This window comes from Odocoileus virginianus, chromosome 14, assembly GCF_023699985.2.
Source record: "Odocoileus virginianus isolate 20LAN1187 ecotype Illinois chromosome 14, Ovbor_1.2, whole genome shotgun sequence".
NCBI lineage: Eukaryota > Metazoa > Chordata > Mammalia > Artiodactyla > Cervidae > Odocoileus > Odocoileus virginianus.
This window is the reverse complement of record NC_069687.1, coordinates 33402298-33416059: the sequence shown is the minus strand read 5'-3', so window position 1 is coordinate 33416059 and position 13762 is coordinate 33402298. Positions and strand designations below refer to the sequence as shown.

The following is a 13762-nucleotide window of genomic DNA, read 5'->3' as shown; positions in this document are numbered from 1 at the left end:
AGAATTTAAAACACTGTCAGGAATTGGCCCTTGCTCAAATTTGCAACTTCTTAACTTCTTGTCAAAGGTTTCTGCAGCCCTGAGATTACCAGACCTGTCCTTCAGGGCTATGTCCCTGATAGTTCAATGAAGAAAGAAGTAACAGCTTATACCTTGTGATTATTGTTGTTAATAAACTGAAGCCACATTATTATTAATAATAATAATATTAACAACAGGAAACATTTACAACATATTTGCTATGTGCGAGGCTTTATTCTAAGTACTCTATATGCACCATGACTCATCTAGACAAGACACTCTTATAAAGGCAGTTACTGTTTATAGATGGGGCAAAAGTATTAGTTTCTCAGTTGGAGAAAGTAAGATAGGGAATAACAAGAGAAGAGTAATCTTTTTCTTTCAAGTAAACTCTGTTGTTTGTAGTATCAGTGGTATCACCTTTGCGACCCCATGGACTGTAGCCCACCAGGCTCCTCTGTCCATGGACTCTCTAGGCAAGAATACTGGAGTGGGTAGCCATTCCCTTCCCCAGGGTATCTTTCCAACTCAGGAATCAAACCCGGGTCTCCTATATTGTAGGCAGACTCTTTACCATCTGAGCCACCAGGGAATCCCAAAGATGGGCTACTGAGTCCCGAACCAGGTAACTACCTGGATTTGATCTACCAAATCCAGGCAACCCGGCTTCAGAGTTCAGACCCTTCTACACCACCGGAGACTTCTGGTGGGCCTGCTGGTTCCTACATTACCACAGTGGGTGCCTTTATAATCGTTCTAGTTATTACTGTTGACTGTTTGCTTGACTAAGTGATCAATTGAGGGGAAAAGTAACATAGGGAATAACAAGAAGGAAGTAATCTTTTCCTTTCAAGTAAACTTGATTGTTTGTATTTTTAACAATAGTATCATCTTTCAGTTCAGTTCAGTTCAGTCACTCAGTCGTGTCTGACTCTTTGCGACCCCATGAATCACAGCACGCCAGCTCTCCCTGTCCATCACCAACTCCTGGAGTCTACCCAAGCTCATGCCCATCAAGTTGGTGATGTCATCCAGCCATCTCATCCTCTGTTGTCCCCTTCTCCTCCTGCCCCCAATCCCTCCCAGCATCAGGGTCTTTTCCAATGAGTCCACTCTTCACATGAGGTAGCTAAAGTATTGGAGTTTCACCTTCAGCATCAGTCCTTCCAATGAACACCCAGGACTGATCTCCTTTAGGATGGACTGGTTGGATTTCCTTGCAGTCCACGGGACTCTCAAGAGTCTTCTCCAACACCATAGCTCAAAAGCATCAATTTTTCAGCGCTCAGCTTTCTTCACAGTCCAACTCTCACATCCATACATTACAACTGGAAAAACCATAGCCTTCAGTAGATGGACCTTTGTTAGCAAAGTAATGCCTCTGCTTTTTAATATGCTGTCTAGGTTGGTCATATCTTTCCTTTCAAGGAGTAAGCATCTTTTAATTTCAGTATCACCTTTAGGAGTAAGAAAAGTAGAAGGAAGCAATTTGAAGCCAGTTCAGGAGGCTTTGATGTGGCAGATGTGGTTAAGAGGACAGACACTGAGCCAGAATTACTGAGGTCACCATCAGCTTTACCATCTACTAGCTGTGTGACCTTAGGCAAGTTACTTAACTGTTGTGAAGCACCAGCTCTCATCTGTAAACATTGAGGCTAATCATAGCACCTACTGTAGGAATTTCGAGGTTGTTACAGTCACTCAGTCATGTCCAACTCTTTGTGACCCCATAGACTACAGCACACCAGGCTTCCCTGTCCTTCACCATCTCCCAGAGTTGCTCAAACTCATGTCCATTGAGTCGGTGATGCCATCCAACCATTTCATCCTCTGTCGTCCCTTTCTCTTCCTGCCTTCAGTCTTCCTCAGCATCAGGGTCTTCTCTAATGAGTGAGATCTTCCCATCAGGTGGCCAAAGTATTGGAGCTTCAGCTTCAGCATCAGTCCTTCCAATGAATATTCAGGACTGATTTCCTTTAGGATTGACTGGTTTGATCTCCTTGCTGTCCAGGGACTCTCAAGAGTCTTCTCCAACACCACAGTTCCAAAGCATCAATTCTTTGGCACTCAGCCTTCTTTATGGTCCAACTCTCATATCTGTAGATGACTACTGGAAAAACCATAGCTTTGATTATACGGACTTTTGTTGGCAAATTAATGTCTCTCCTTTTTAATATGCTGTCAAGGTTTGTCACAGCTTTTATTTTGAGGAGAATAAAGTTATTCCAAATGGTGGGTATAAGTAGCAGGTGCTCAGCTAATCAGCTATAAAAACAAGGAAACAAAATAAACCAACTATACCTGGAGTTATGAGTACCAAACAGCTCTGATCCAGGAATGGAGAGAGGGTGGAATAGGATCATACATGGAGAAGCATGTGTGCGTGCATGCTTAGTGGCTCAGTCATGTCCAACTCTTTGTGACCCCAGGGACTGCAGCCTGCCAGGCTCCTCTATCTGTGAAATTCTCCAGGCAAGAATACTGGAGCGGCTTGCCAAGCCCTCCTCCAGGGAATCTTCCCAACCCAGGGATCGAACCTAGGTCTCCCACACTGCAGGCAGATTCTTTACCCGCTGAGCCACCAGGGAAGCCCATGTGGTAAAGCAAATGCAGCCAAATGTGACAGTAAAGCCTAGGCTGCAGGTATGTGGTATTCATCATGCATTCTTTCAGAAGAACATCTTCAAGATGGAGAACAGAGACCCAAGAAAAGGATTTGCCATATCTTGCCACGACAATGTCGTATGAGGATATGATGCTCAGAGTTGTGGCACCATCTTGGGATTATGAGTGAAAAACAAGAGAACCACAGAGACACCAACCCAGAGATCTGACATTCCTGAGTCACTATGAGGGACTGAACCATGTCCTCCCCAAGTTCATAGGTTGAAGCCCTAACTCCCAATGGGACTGTATTTGGAGATACCACCTTTTGGAAGGTAATTAAGGTTTAACTGAAGTCATGTGAGTGAGCCCTACTCCAATCTGACTGGTGTCCTTATTAGAAGCGGGAGAGACACGGGGCGTCCAGCAGAGACGAAAGGCCACACGAGGACACCGTGAGAAGATGGTCACCAACAAGCCAAGGAGAGAGGCCTCGGGAGGAACCAAACCTGCCAACGTACTGATCCTGAATTTCCAGCCTCCCGAGCTGTGCGAAAATGAATTTCTGCTGTCTAAATCACCTAGTCTGTGGTATTTTGTTACGGTGGCCCTAACCGACTAAAACAGTCACTGAATTAACCAACCTTAAAATTATCTATCAGCTGCCTTCAGTTATGGAATAAATGTCCTTATTGCTTTAAAAGCAATCTTAGGTTTTTCAACAAATGGTTCTGAAACAACTGGGCAATCACACACACAAAAAATGAATCTAGACACAGACCTTACAAACTTCACAAAAATTAACTCAAAATGGATCACAGACCCAAGTGTAAACATTAAGCTATAAAACTCACAGAAGATAACATAGGTGAAAACCTAGATGTCCTTGGGTAAGGTGATGGCTTTTTAGATATAATACCAAAGGTACAATCTGTGAAAGAAATAATTGATAAGATAAACTTCATTAAAACTAAAAACTTCTTCTCTCTGAAAGACAATGTCAGGGACTGAGAAGACAAACCAGACTGGAAGAAAATATTTACAAAAAACACATCTGATGAAGAACTGTATCCAAAACATATAAAGAACTCTTAAAACTCAGTAATAAGAAAATAAACAACCCAATTAAAAATGGACCAAACATTGAAATGTATACAAATAATAATACTGGAGAGAGTGTGGAAAAAAGGAAACCCTCCTTCACTACTGATAGGAATGCAAATTGGTGCAGTTACTGTGGAAAACAGTATAGAGGTTCTTCAAAAAACTGAAAATAGAGCTACCATGTGATTGAGTAATCCCACTCTTGGGCATATATCTGGACAAAACTATAATCCAAAAAGATACATGCATTCCTCTGTTCATAGCAGCATCATTTATGAAAACTAAGACATAGAAACAACCAAAATGTCCAATGGCAGATGAATACATAAAGAAGATGTGGCATGTATATATACAATGGAATACTACTCAGTCATAGAAAGGATGAAGTTCTGTCATCTGAAGCAACATGGATGGACCTAGAGATTATCATACTAAGTGAAGTAAGTCAGACAGAGAAAGACAAATACCATATGATATCACTTACATGTGGATTCTAAGATACAAAACAATGAACTTCTCTAGAAAACGGAAACAGATTCACAGACATAGAGAACAGACTTGTGGTTGTCAAGGAGGAGAGGGGTGGGAGAGGGATGGATTGGGAGTTTGGGATTAACAAACGCCAATTGTTGTATATAAGTATAACGAAATCACTTTGCTGCACACCAGAAACACTCTGATGGGGGATGTTGATATTGGGGGAAGGGGATATAACACGTGTGGGGACAGAGGGCATATAGGAAATCTCTTCACCTTCCCGTCAATTTTACTGTGAACCTTAAATTACTTAGTCAAGTCTTAATTTAAGAAAAAGAAAATAGAAAAAACCCCCACAAACCTAGTTCTACCCTGTTTTGGGTAAATTCTTCAACTTTTACAAGGCCCAGTGCCTTCTTGTATAAAATAAATGTAGTAATAATTTCTACTTCCTAGAGTCAGTGTGAGAGGTAAATGAGAGGGCTACAACAATGCATGTGGCACAGTGGTCAAAATTAGAATGTGACCACTTCTTTTAGAAGCAGAGAGTATACAAAAGATCTTTCCACATTATTGTGTTGGTTTTTCCACTGGACTGAATGAAGAAGGGTAGAAGGGCTCAACTGTCACTGCCTCATCAGATGGGACCAGACTGCATTTCTTGAAGAAGGCCAAGATGGCAGCAGGCCACAACCAAGGGTTCGGTGCACCCTTGGTCTTATTTCCCACGTCTTGGTGTTCAGAGTCAAGGTCATCATGTCCGCAGACCACCAACCTCACTTCTCAGCTCACCTCCCTCCTGAGGCTCTGTATTAACCATCCTCGACCCAAACCAGAAAAGCAATCCACCGGAGCATACCACCCACGTTCAACCACTTACCCACATCGGCCCCGCTGAGTGCTTTCCCCAGTGGCCAGGGCCTCAAGTCCACTCTCTTCCCGTTAACAGTGAGTGACTGCACACAGCCTTGAAGGCCTCGGTTTGTCCCTGTTGCTCTCACCAACCAGTAAGCGCTGGGAGCTCCACCAAGATAGAGGGGTGTCCGGAAGGTAATTTTACTGTACTTGCCCTTTAAGAAAGATGGAAACCATAACTCACTAAACAAAGTCAAAAGCTACAACACGCCAGATGAGGGACACGATTAAGATGCAATTTAATGTCAGTATGATGATCTCTAGGTCCATTCATGTTGCTGCAGATGACAGAACTTCATTCATTTTATGGCTGAGTAGTATTCCATACGACCACATGGATTATACAGTCCATAGAATCCTCCAGGCCAGAATACTGGAGTGGATAGCCTTTCCCTTTTCCAGGGGATCTTCCTAACCCAGGGATTGAGCCCAGGTCTCTAGCACTGAAGGCAGATTCTTTACCAGCTGAGCCAACAGGGAAGCTATATATTACCACATCTTCTTTATCCATTCATCATATATATGTGAATGTCTATGGATACCCATATATCCAATTTATGAATATTTTTCCACCCATATTTATCTTTAAGTCATTGTCCTACTGTAAAATTAAACCCACAGTTAGCATTGGGAACTCAGAGAGCTGTGTTTTGAGAAGGGATGACTTTGGAATGCCTCGAAGGGAAAGAAAGGTCAGTCAAAGCCGGAGTAAGCCAACAGGCAATGTACCGTGCTGGGCATCCAAAACAAACTTTCTCTTTCCAGTCCTGACACCAATTTACTGTGTATCTTGGATGGGCCATAGGACTATTCTGTGTCTCCAAAGGTGATAATACTAATTTTGTGTATATGTGGGCTAACGTTTACCCTTTTACTATCCCGGTCACCTTTATACTAGATCCTGCAAGAGGCATTTGTGAGAGAGAGGGAAATTGCCAAGACTGACTGAGTTGCAAAATATTTTGAAATCTGCTCATGGATACGTTTTTTTTTTAAAGTCTTATTACAGCTAAGTAGGGACATTTCCAATCTTAGACTAAACCACAATCTGGATTGTAGGTTTTGAGGTTATAAAATACAGAGTTGAACATGAAGAGGGACAAAATTAAGGTGCTCGTGGTTATTTGTTTTTTATTGCAGAAATATCTCATTTGTTTGAATTAAAGGATCTAGAGAAGGGCTGGGTAAAGGCATGCTGCCAGTAGTTATAAAATTTCCAGAATGTAAGCCACTGAAAAGTAATCTTTACCCTTTATACATTTGTTATCAATAAGTAAAACATCTAATCATTTCTTTATCTTTTCTAATGAATAGATAAGAATCATTTATAAATAATATATTAAATGTGAGCTAGGCAGCTTTGACATATTTACAGTGGATTTTAAGGGTTAATTATTTACATTTTTTGTTAGGTGAATTGAGTGTCTGGTTGACTTATTTCATCAAGATCCTCAGGATTTACTTCTTTTGGATCCCATCCTCATTTCATCCCGTCCTCTGACCCCATTCCCTGATCCAGGACCACAGCAGGAGCCCAACAGCTAAATCCTTTTCTTCTTTTCTGGAGCATTAAGTGCACCATAGGGGTGAATAGCTCCTCTGAGGCTCCCTTCAAAACAACCCAGACAATAGCCTTTGAGCCTAGCCTTTATCTTCCTCTAATGAGGGTTACCTTTGGGTCTCTGAAGCCTGTATTGCCTGCCTATGGAAAGAACTGGTGGTACTAGAATTTGCATTCCCTCAGCACAGCTCTTAACAGGTTTTAATGGGTGATTAAGTGTGAAAGTCCAACTCTGTTGCTTTGGGTTGGCACTGCTCTGAGGTACAACTTACACTCCAGAACTCCCCTGTAGGATCAGGCTAATGCCAGATCCTGGTAAACTTTGCCTTAGATCTCATTCTTACTGACTCCCTTGTTCATTTTAATCCCTTCTATCACAGGTTTCCTATGGAATTCCTTTCTTAGTGAATCATTTGCATAGACTCATCAACTCAGGTATGATCCTGACTTAAAACGGATCACTATCTCTCAAGACAGTTTCTTAAACACTCTACACTTGCAGTCTGACTTATACAACTTGCTTAGCAAATCCTGGTAGTAGAGAGGCAGATGTTACCCTGAGTATCCACAAAACTATATACCTTTTGTAATTAATTATTATATTCAATAAATCATATCCTCTGAAGGCAATTCTATCTGAGGACTAGAATCACTGTTGTGCATGCTCAGTCATGTCTGACTGACTGTGACCCCATGGACTATGGCCTGCCAAGCTCCTCTGTCCATGGAACTTTCCAGGCAAGAATACTGGAGTGGGCTACCATTTCCTACTCCAGAGGATCTTCCCAACTGTTAGAGTACTGCAAACTATATACATAGGCATCAGAATAGAATAGGATTATCACCTCCATTTTTCTAGATGCTATGCCTTTATTAATGTAACCTATAATTTCTTTAGCATGTTGTTATCATATGGCCCTATTTATTAACCTTCATTGAATTCCCTTGTTTTAAACTATATGATACTTATACATGTGTTTCTTCTGTTACAGCTTCTCCACCTTGTATTAAGGTTAGTATTTTGAACCCAAGCTCAAAGCTTCTTTATTTCTATCAAATTTAATTTTAACCATAGTAGGCCCATTGTTCTGGCATTTATTAAGTCAGCAGTGCATTTATCCTCTCTTTCCCTTCCTTAGAAATATATGTATATCTGTATAATGATCTTCTTGGATTCACATTCACTACATTTGTATTCTTATTCCTTTGGAACCACTGGGATCCAAATGATGAGGTTTATTTTTTCTATTTTTTTTTTTTTAGTAGCAAGTCATGACCCTTTATACAACTTGTCTTGTCAGCAAAGAATATGAAGAGCCTAGGAAGGAGAAAGCTACACACATATACACAAAGGCTTTTTTGCTACTTTTTTCCTCAGAGAATACAAACACCTGCCTGATTATAATTACAGACTTGGTTCCTTGGCAGGTTGCTAATCCAAACTATTTATTCTGAACACAGTCCTCAAATTGCTCAGAGCATGACAAACATGTGAATACCTAGGTGATGTGCTGAGTAGCCCAACAGTTGAATTGTTTTACCACTTCCTATAATCATGGCCCCAAAAAAGGTGGATGAATGGATTATGCCTGCATATTGAACCAAGTGAACCTCTCGGGATGATTTTCTACAGCCACAGGATTGCAACACCTCTGCCTTAAAAGCAAGCTTTATGTTTGGCTCTAATAATATGGCTTCAACTCTTCCAATAGGGGTCTTCCTCCGCCTCTGGCCTTGACGTTCTTGTAGAAAAAGAACATGTCCTCAGGAACAAGGCCTTCTGCATGTTCCAGTGCACCCAGGGCCAGGATGTCGGCCATATTCAGTCATATTCAGTGAATGAGCCCCCCTCCTTGGTAGATGTGGGAAGGACATGAGCCCTGAAAGCTCACCTTCAATGGAAAAGCTGACAGGGGCACATCAGAGCTGGGTTGCCTGTGTATACCATGCAAAACAGTCCACCTGCCAGGTCTCTGCAGCGGGACCCTCCCGGAGTGCTGGGCAGAGGCCGGGAGTGTGGCGCACTCACCTGGGACTGGCCTGTCACCGGTGTGCCATTGTTCAGCTGCAGCAGTCCATTCAGCCCATCTCTGTAGAGCGTAACAGTATGCCAGCCCCCGAGTTTGATTTTGGTCTCACTTACAATGATGGCGACCCCAGTTCCACAGTTAAACCTGTGGGGGAAGAAAAGAAAAGGAAAACTCTTAGATCAAAGTGCAAGTGAAAGTTGCTCAGTCGTGTCCAACTCTTTGCAATCCCATGGACTACACAGTCCATGGAATTCTCCAGGCCAGAATACTGGAGTGGGTAGCTGTTATCTTCTTCAGGGGATCTTCCCAACCCAGGGAATGAACCCAGGTCTCCCATATTTCAGGCAGATTCTCTACCAGCTGAGCTACCAGGAAAGCTCACTACTGTGTTCAGACTCAATGGACATCACTTCCAGGGCAGTAATAGCTTCCCTGAGAGCCAGTCTGTTCAGAGTTAGGCTTATGGATATCAATGGCTGTTTAAATCCACATACAGAAAAACTTCCTTAGGAAGACACCTCTTCCCTAGAACCACCTCAGTCTTGTCTTAATCTGCCCATAGAACCTTTCAACGTGGGGCCTCCTTCAACCCGACTTTCTCTGTAGCTTAGAGAATCCTGGGCAGCTATGATTCTCTCTCTCCTTCTCAGGGATGGCCGGATACCAAACATGGTTTCAAGGTGAGGAGAATTAGAGCTTGAGTCACTCTGCATCCGGGGATTTCTCTGGGGACTTCCCACAACTCCCAAATGACAGCCTCAGTGATATTAATAAAATGTTGGGAAAAAAAAAACCCAAAAACGAGTCTTCACACTTATTTTGGCAAGCTGGGCAGCACTGCCATCTGTGTTCAGCTGGGCCTGAGTGCAGGTGTGGTTTCCATGGGAAGCTGCGGCTCAGAGCGGGTGTGGGTGGAGAATGAGCATTCTCAGACAGTTGCATTATTCTTGTTTTTTTTTTTTTCCCAACCTCCGTATGTCCTGGGGTGCCCTCCGGTCACTATGCCTGACATCTAGAATCCTGACCCTGTCCAGCCAAGTTCTAAGCAGCCACCATAGCACCTCCCCCTTGGGTCCCGAGGCTGTCCTTTTCAGGATGCGCACTAATTGCAGCCTGCTTCTCATGGCCTCCCTTTGTCTCCTGATCCTCAACAGACAGGAACGGGCTGGAGAGGCATTGCAGAACTGGCTCACCTAGAGGGGGTGATCTCAGAATCACACAGTAGGAGGTGCAGAGATGGACAGCTGCTACTAGCAAATAACCAGCAGGGCGAGCGGAAGTCCTTCAGATCCTCCAAGCGTTAGAGCTCACGAGGTTAGGGACCACTGCCCTGCATCCTACTAGCTGAACTCAATCTCCCATCAACCAATGCATTTAGCAAAGGATGCAGGGGGCACGGGGCATTTTCTACCCCATGTGGAATGCTTCACAGACAGTCTTATCTGTCTTAACCAAAAGTAATGTTTGTGCTGAAGTGATCAAAAAACAATAATGGTTGGTGCTTACTGAGTGCTTGCTATGGTTCAGGCACTGCTCTAAGTACTCTTGTGTATTAATGCGTTTAATCCTCACAGTAATGTTGGGAGGTACCACAGAGCTGGAGAGGTTAAGTCACTTGTGGAAGGTCAGGTCGTCAGGGAATGTTACCATGGGGATCTTGACCAGTAAGCCATGGAGAAGCACTTGGCTGACCTCACCAGATAGTCCTATGTACACCTCTGTGAGGATGATTAAAACACTCGCACATCCACAGAACTCCGCCTCCAGAAAACCACACAGAAACCAAAGGTGGGTGGCTTCCAAGATGCACTGGGACACAAATGATCAGGGCAGAGGAGGTAAGTCAAACAGTCCATCCCAGTCTGGAGGAAAGATGAGGATACGGTCTGAGTCTCTAGGAACCTCCAGGAGGCTGTGGGCTCCTCTCTGGGCTCCGTGGCTGTCAGCTGAATCTACTGCAGGGGACAAGAAGGTCCCAGCCTTCTTCCCATCGCATCCACCAGAGCTCCGGGAAAGAAGGAACTTGATGGGCTTTGGCTCACCGCTGCATCCCCAGGCAGTACAGCAATGCCAGGTACATGCAGGGGCTCAAGAAAACATTTGCTGTTGAGTGAATGAATGATTACAAGGTTCCAGATTCAAATTTCGGAGCTTACCCTGCAATCTTGATACTCCAGTATTTAGTAGACTGGTCCAGGCTCCATAATACACAGTTCCTTTATTTATACTATAAATCGAGTATAGGTTTTGTTCACAGTACAGAAAGGAAAACATATTGTAGGGTAGCATTGAACATTCCAGGGGGTTTTGCCAGGAATTACCTGAACTGGAGAGAGCGCCGGATGACAGCCAGGGACATGAAATCCCCCCTCCCGTGCTCATTCTCCCCGCAGTAGAGTAGTAAGCCGTCCTCCGCCTCTGCCTGTTACACAAACAAAAGCCACATGAACAACGAGCATCTCCTCTTCCACAGAGGACCACCCAGAAACACTCATGGATACGAAACTTGAGCATCTCCACTGAGGTCCTATTTATAAGCATGCATGACTCCAATTAATTCCCAGGTACATAGTTCTAGTTCATTTTCAATAAACAGGGGGCAGGGATATAAACAGTGTATGAGGAACTTGGCAGTGACGTGAGAGGAAGGCGGCCCCATATCTGACCCACTCTTTACTCTTCCTGGATCCACCAGCAGAGCCTCAGGAGACTGTGTGCACAGAGACCGTGGTCCCACAGGGGCTGCTCTCATCCTCATCAAATCCTATTCTTGTCAAAGGGCATTCCAGTTTCTCCTTTTATTTTTTAACTTCCCAAGCAAACTTCCATCTTTCCTTGCATTGGGAGAACATGACAATACAAGCAGACCATGGACTAGTTTGGTTTTCACCCATGCTGCCGGTCCTAGACTGAGACAAGTCATCTTGTGGATTCTCAACACTCTGACCTTAAAGGGGACTTGTTTCCACATCTCCAAACCTATTCCTGTCATCTGAGATACCCAAAAGAATCCCTTTAAGCTGAAGGCACTGCAGCTGATTCAGATCGGAGAGCATCTATTGGGCTGTCTCCATGTGCCAGGGTTGCATATAGCTATTTTTCTATCTGTGCAGGGGCAGTCATAACAAGGAAGGTTGTTTGGGCTTCTACTAAAAGGGATTTGGGGATGAAGAACGCATTTATGCCTTCTGAAATCCTGGCCTGGTCATGATTATGAAAGTCAACTGAAAAAAAAAAAGCACAACCTAAGAGTTGAGAATTATGTTTTATTTGATGGACTTGATGAAGACATTGTGCCCAGGGAATAGTTCCTCAGAGCTATTAGGCTTGAAGTGTGAAAGTGTTAGTCACTCAGTTGGGTCCAACTCTCTGGGACCTACAGCCCAACAGGCTCTTCTGTCCACGGAATTATCCAGGCAAGAGTACTAGAGTGGGTTGCCATTTCCTTCTCCAGGTGGTCTTCTCAACCCAGGGATTGAACCCTGGTCTCCCACATTGCAGGCAGATTCTTTACCATCTGAGCCACCAGAAAAGCCCTTTAAGTCCTCAGCAAATCTGCTGAATGAAATGTAATTCTCAACTTTTAGGTCAACATGCGAAATATGGCTGGAACCCAAACATTCTCCTTGGGCACTTTCAGACCAGCCGTTTCCATAGTTCAGTAACACACACAAATCACTCTCCCTTTGCTGCTGCCCTTGAGTGTGCAAATGTGACCGTCATTCTTGCTGCCCTATGAATGGGTTTACCCTCTGCTTCCTCTCCCCTTCTCCTTCTCCCTTTGATGCAGCACACTGTTGCATTAAGATGTCCAACAGTCACTCAACAAAGGATTAATCCTTCTTACCCTAAATTCAAGAGTAATTTGAAATGCCTGGTAAGAGTTCTTCAAAGGTTCAAAGGTTACATAGGAATGACCAAAGAACTGAGGATATTGTATAACAATATCTGAAAAAAGAAAAAGACAAAAGAATGCTGTTTGCTCACTTCTTCAAATGCAAAACATCAATACACAACACCATTGCTTGGATGTTATTAAGTAAAAACCCCTGATAGTCTGTTAAGCCTATCCATCATCATTTCTCTACCCTTTACCCCTAGGATTCTCATTCCTGGGGGCATTGAGCTTCTGAAGTTCTTAGGGAGAAATCAGATCTTTGGAGATTGTTACTTGCCACTCTAAAAAGAAATCAGTGGCTTTAAGGCCACTGACACCTACTTCACATTGTAGAACTGTGTAATATACGTTGGCTCAACTAGTATCCTTCCTAACCTTCATGCACAGATTTCTGCTGTATTTTTTTTTAGAAGAGGTGTCACAAAAGTAAACTCACCCCCAAGGTGCCATTGGGATGATTTATGCATTGCTCCAAAAGGACTACATGTTTGGCACATACAGAAATAGGGCTGCTATTCAACTAGAAGCAATGGAAGACTCACACTTGCCCTGTATGGCTAACTAGCTAGTTTAATAACTAAAATATGGAAGAAGGGGCTTGTCTTAGGAAAAGGACAAGAAGGAACCTTGTGTGAACTGCAGTATTGCTCTCTGGCTCCCTGCAGGGTCACCACCATGTCCCCAGCCACTCCCCCAAGCACCTACCTTCTGAGCAGCTCTCACCGCCTTTGCCCAGGTTGCAGTGGCATCGAGAGCCCCCCCAGGTGTAGTCATTGACACAAAAGCTGTCAGCAGAGCAAAGAGTCTCATCACAAGACATGTCAAAAAGCCTTGGCATCATAGCCACACCAGCCTTTCCTTTCCGGTCCATTGGCGTGGGCTGGGGAGCCACCGCAGTTGTGGGGAGAGATGCTGGGGTTGGGGGGACACGCCTAGAAACAGTCATCGGGTTCGGTCTAGGTGCCATCTTGGATTCCACGAAAAATTTCTTATTCCCTTCTTTGATAGCAGGAAGTGGTTTAACCTAAAGACAGAAAGACAAAGAAGTTCAGGATCAACATGGAGCACAGTAATTAGACTGCCTTATTTATGGTTGATGTCTAATACACGAAACTACAGTTATTTTGATATTTCCCAAAACCTTGGGAGGTA

The 13762-nt window shown here is 43.7% G+C and overlaps 1 protein-coding gene across 3 annotated transcripts in view; it reads right to left on the bottom strand.

Moving 5' to 3' along the window:
• Positions 1-13762, bottom strand: part of EGFLAM (EGF like, fibronectin type III and laminin G domains) — a 191806-nt gene that overhangs the window by 47827 nt on the left and 130217 nt on the right. For all 3 annotated transcript variants that reach the window (XM_070476597.1, XM_070476598.1, XM_070476599.1), the window contains exons 9-13: positions 13316-13634; positions 12560-12660; positions 11034-11134; positions 8712-8856; positions 5087-5276 (exon numbers count right to left, since the gene is read on the bottom strand). In XM_070476597.1, coding sequence (XP_070332698.1) covers positions 5087-5276; positions 8712-8856; positions 11034-11134; positions 12560-12660; positions 13316-13634 — 856 coding nt within the window. The remainder of the gene's footprint in view (positions 1-5086; positions 5277-8711; positions 8857-11033; positions 11135-12559; positions 12661-13315; positions 13635-13762) is intronic.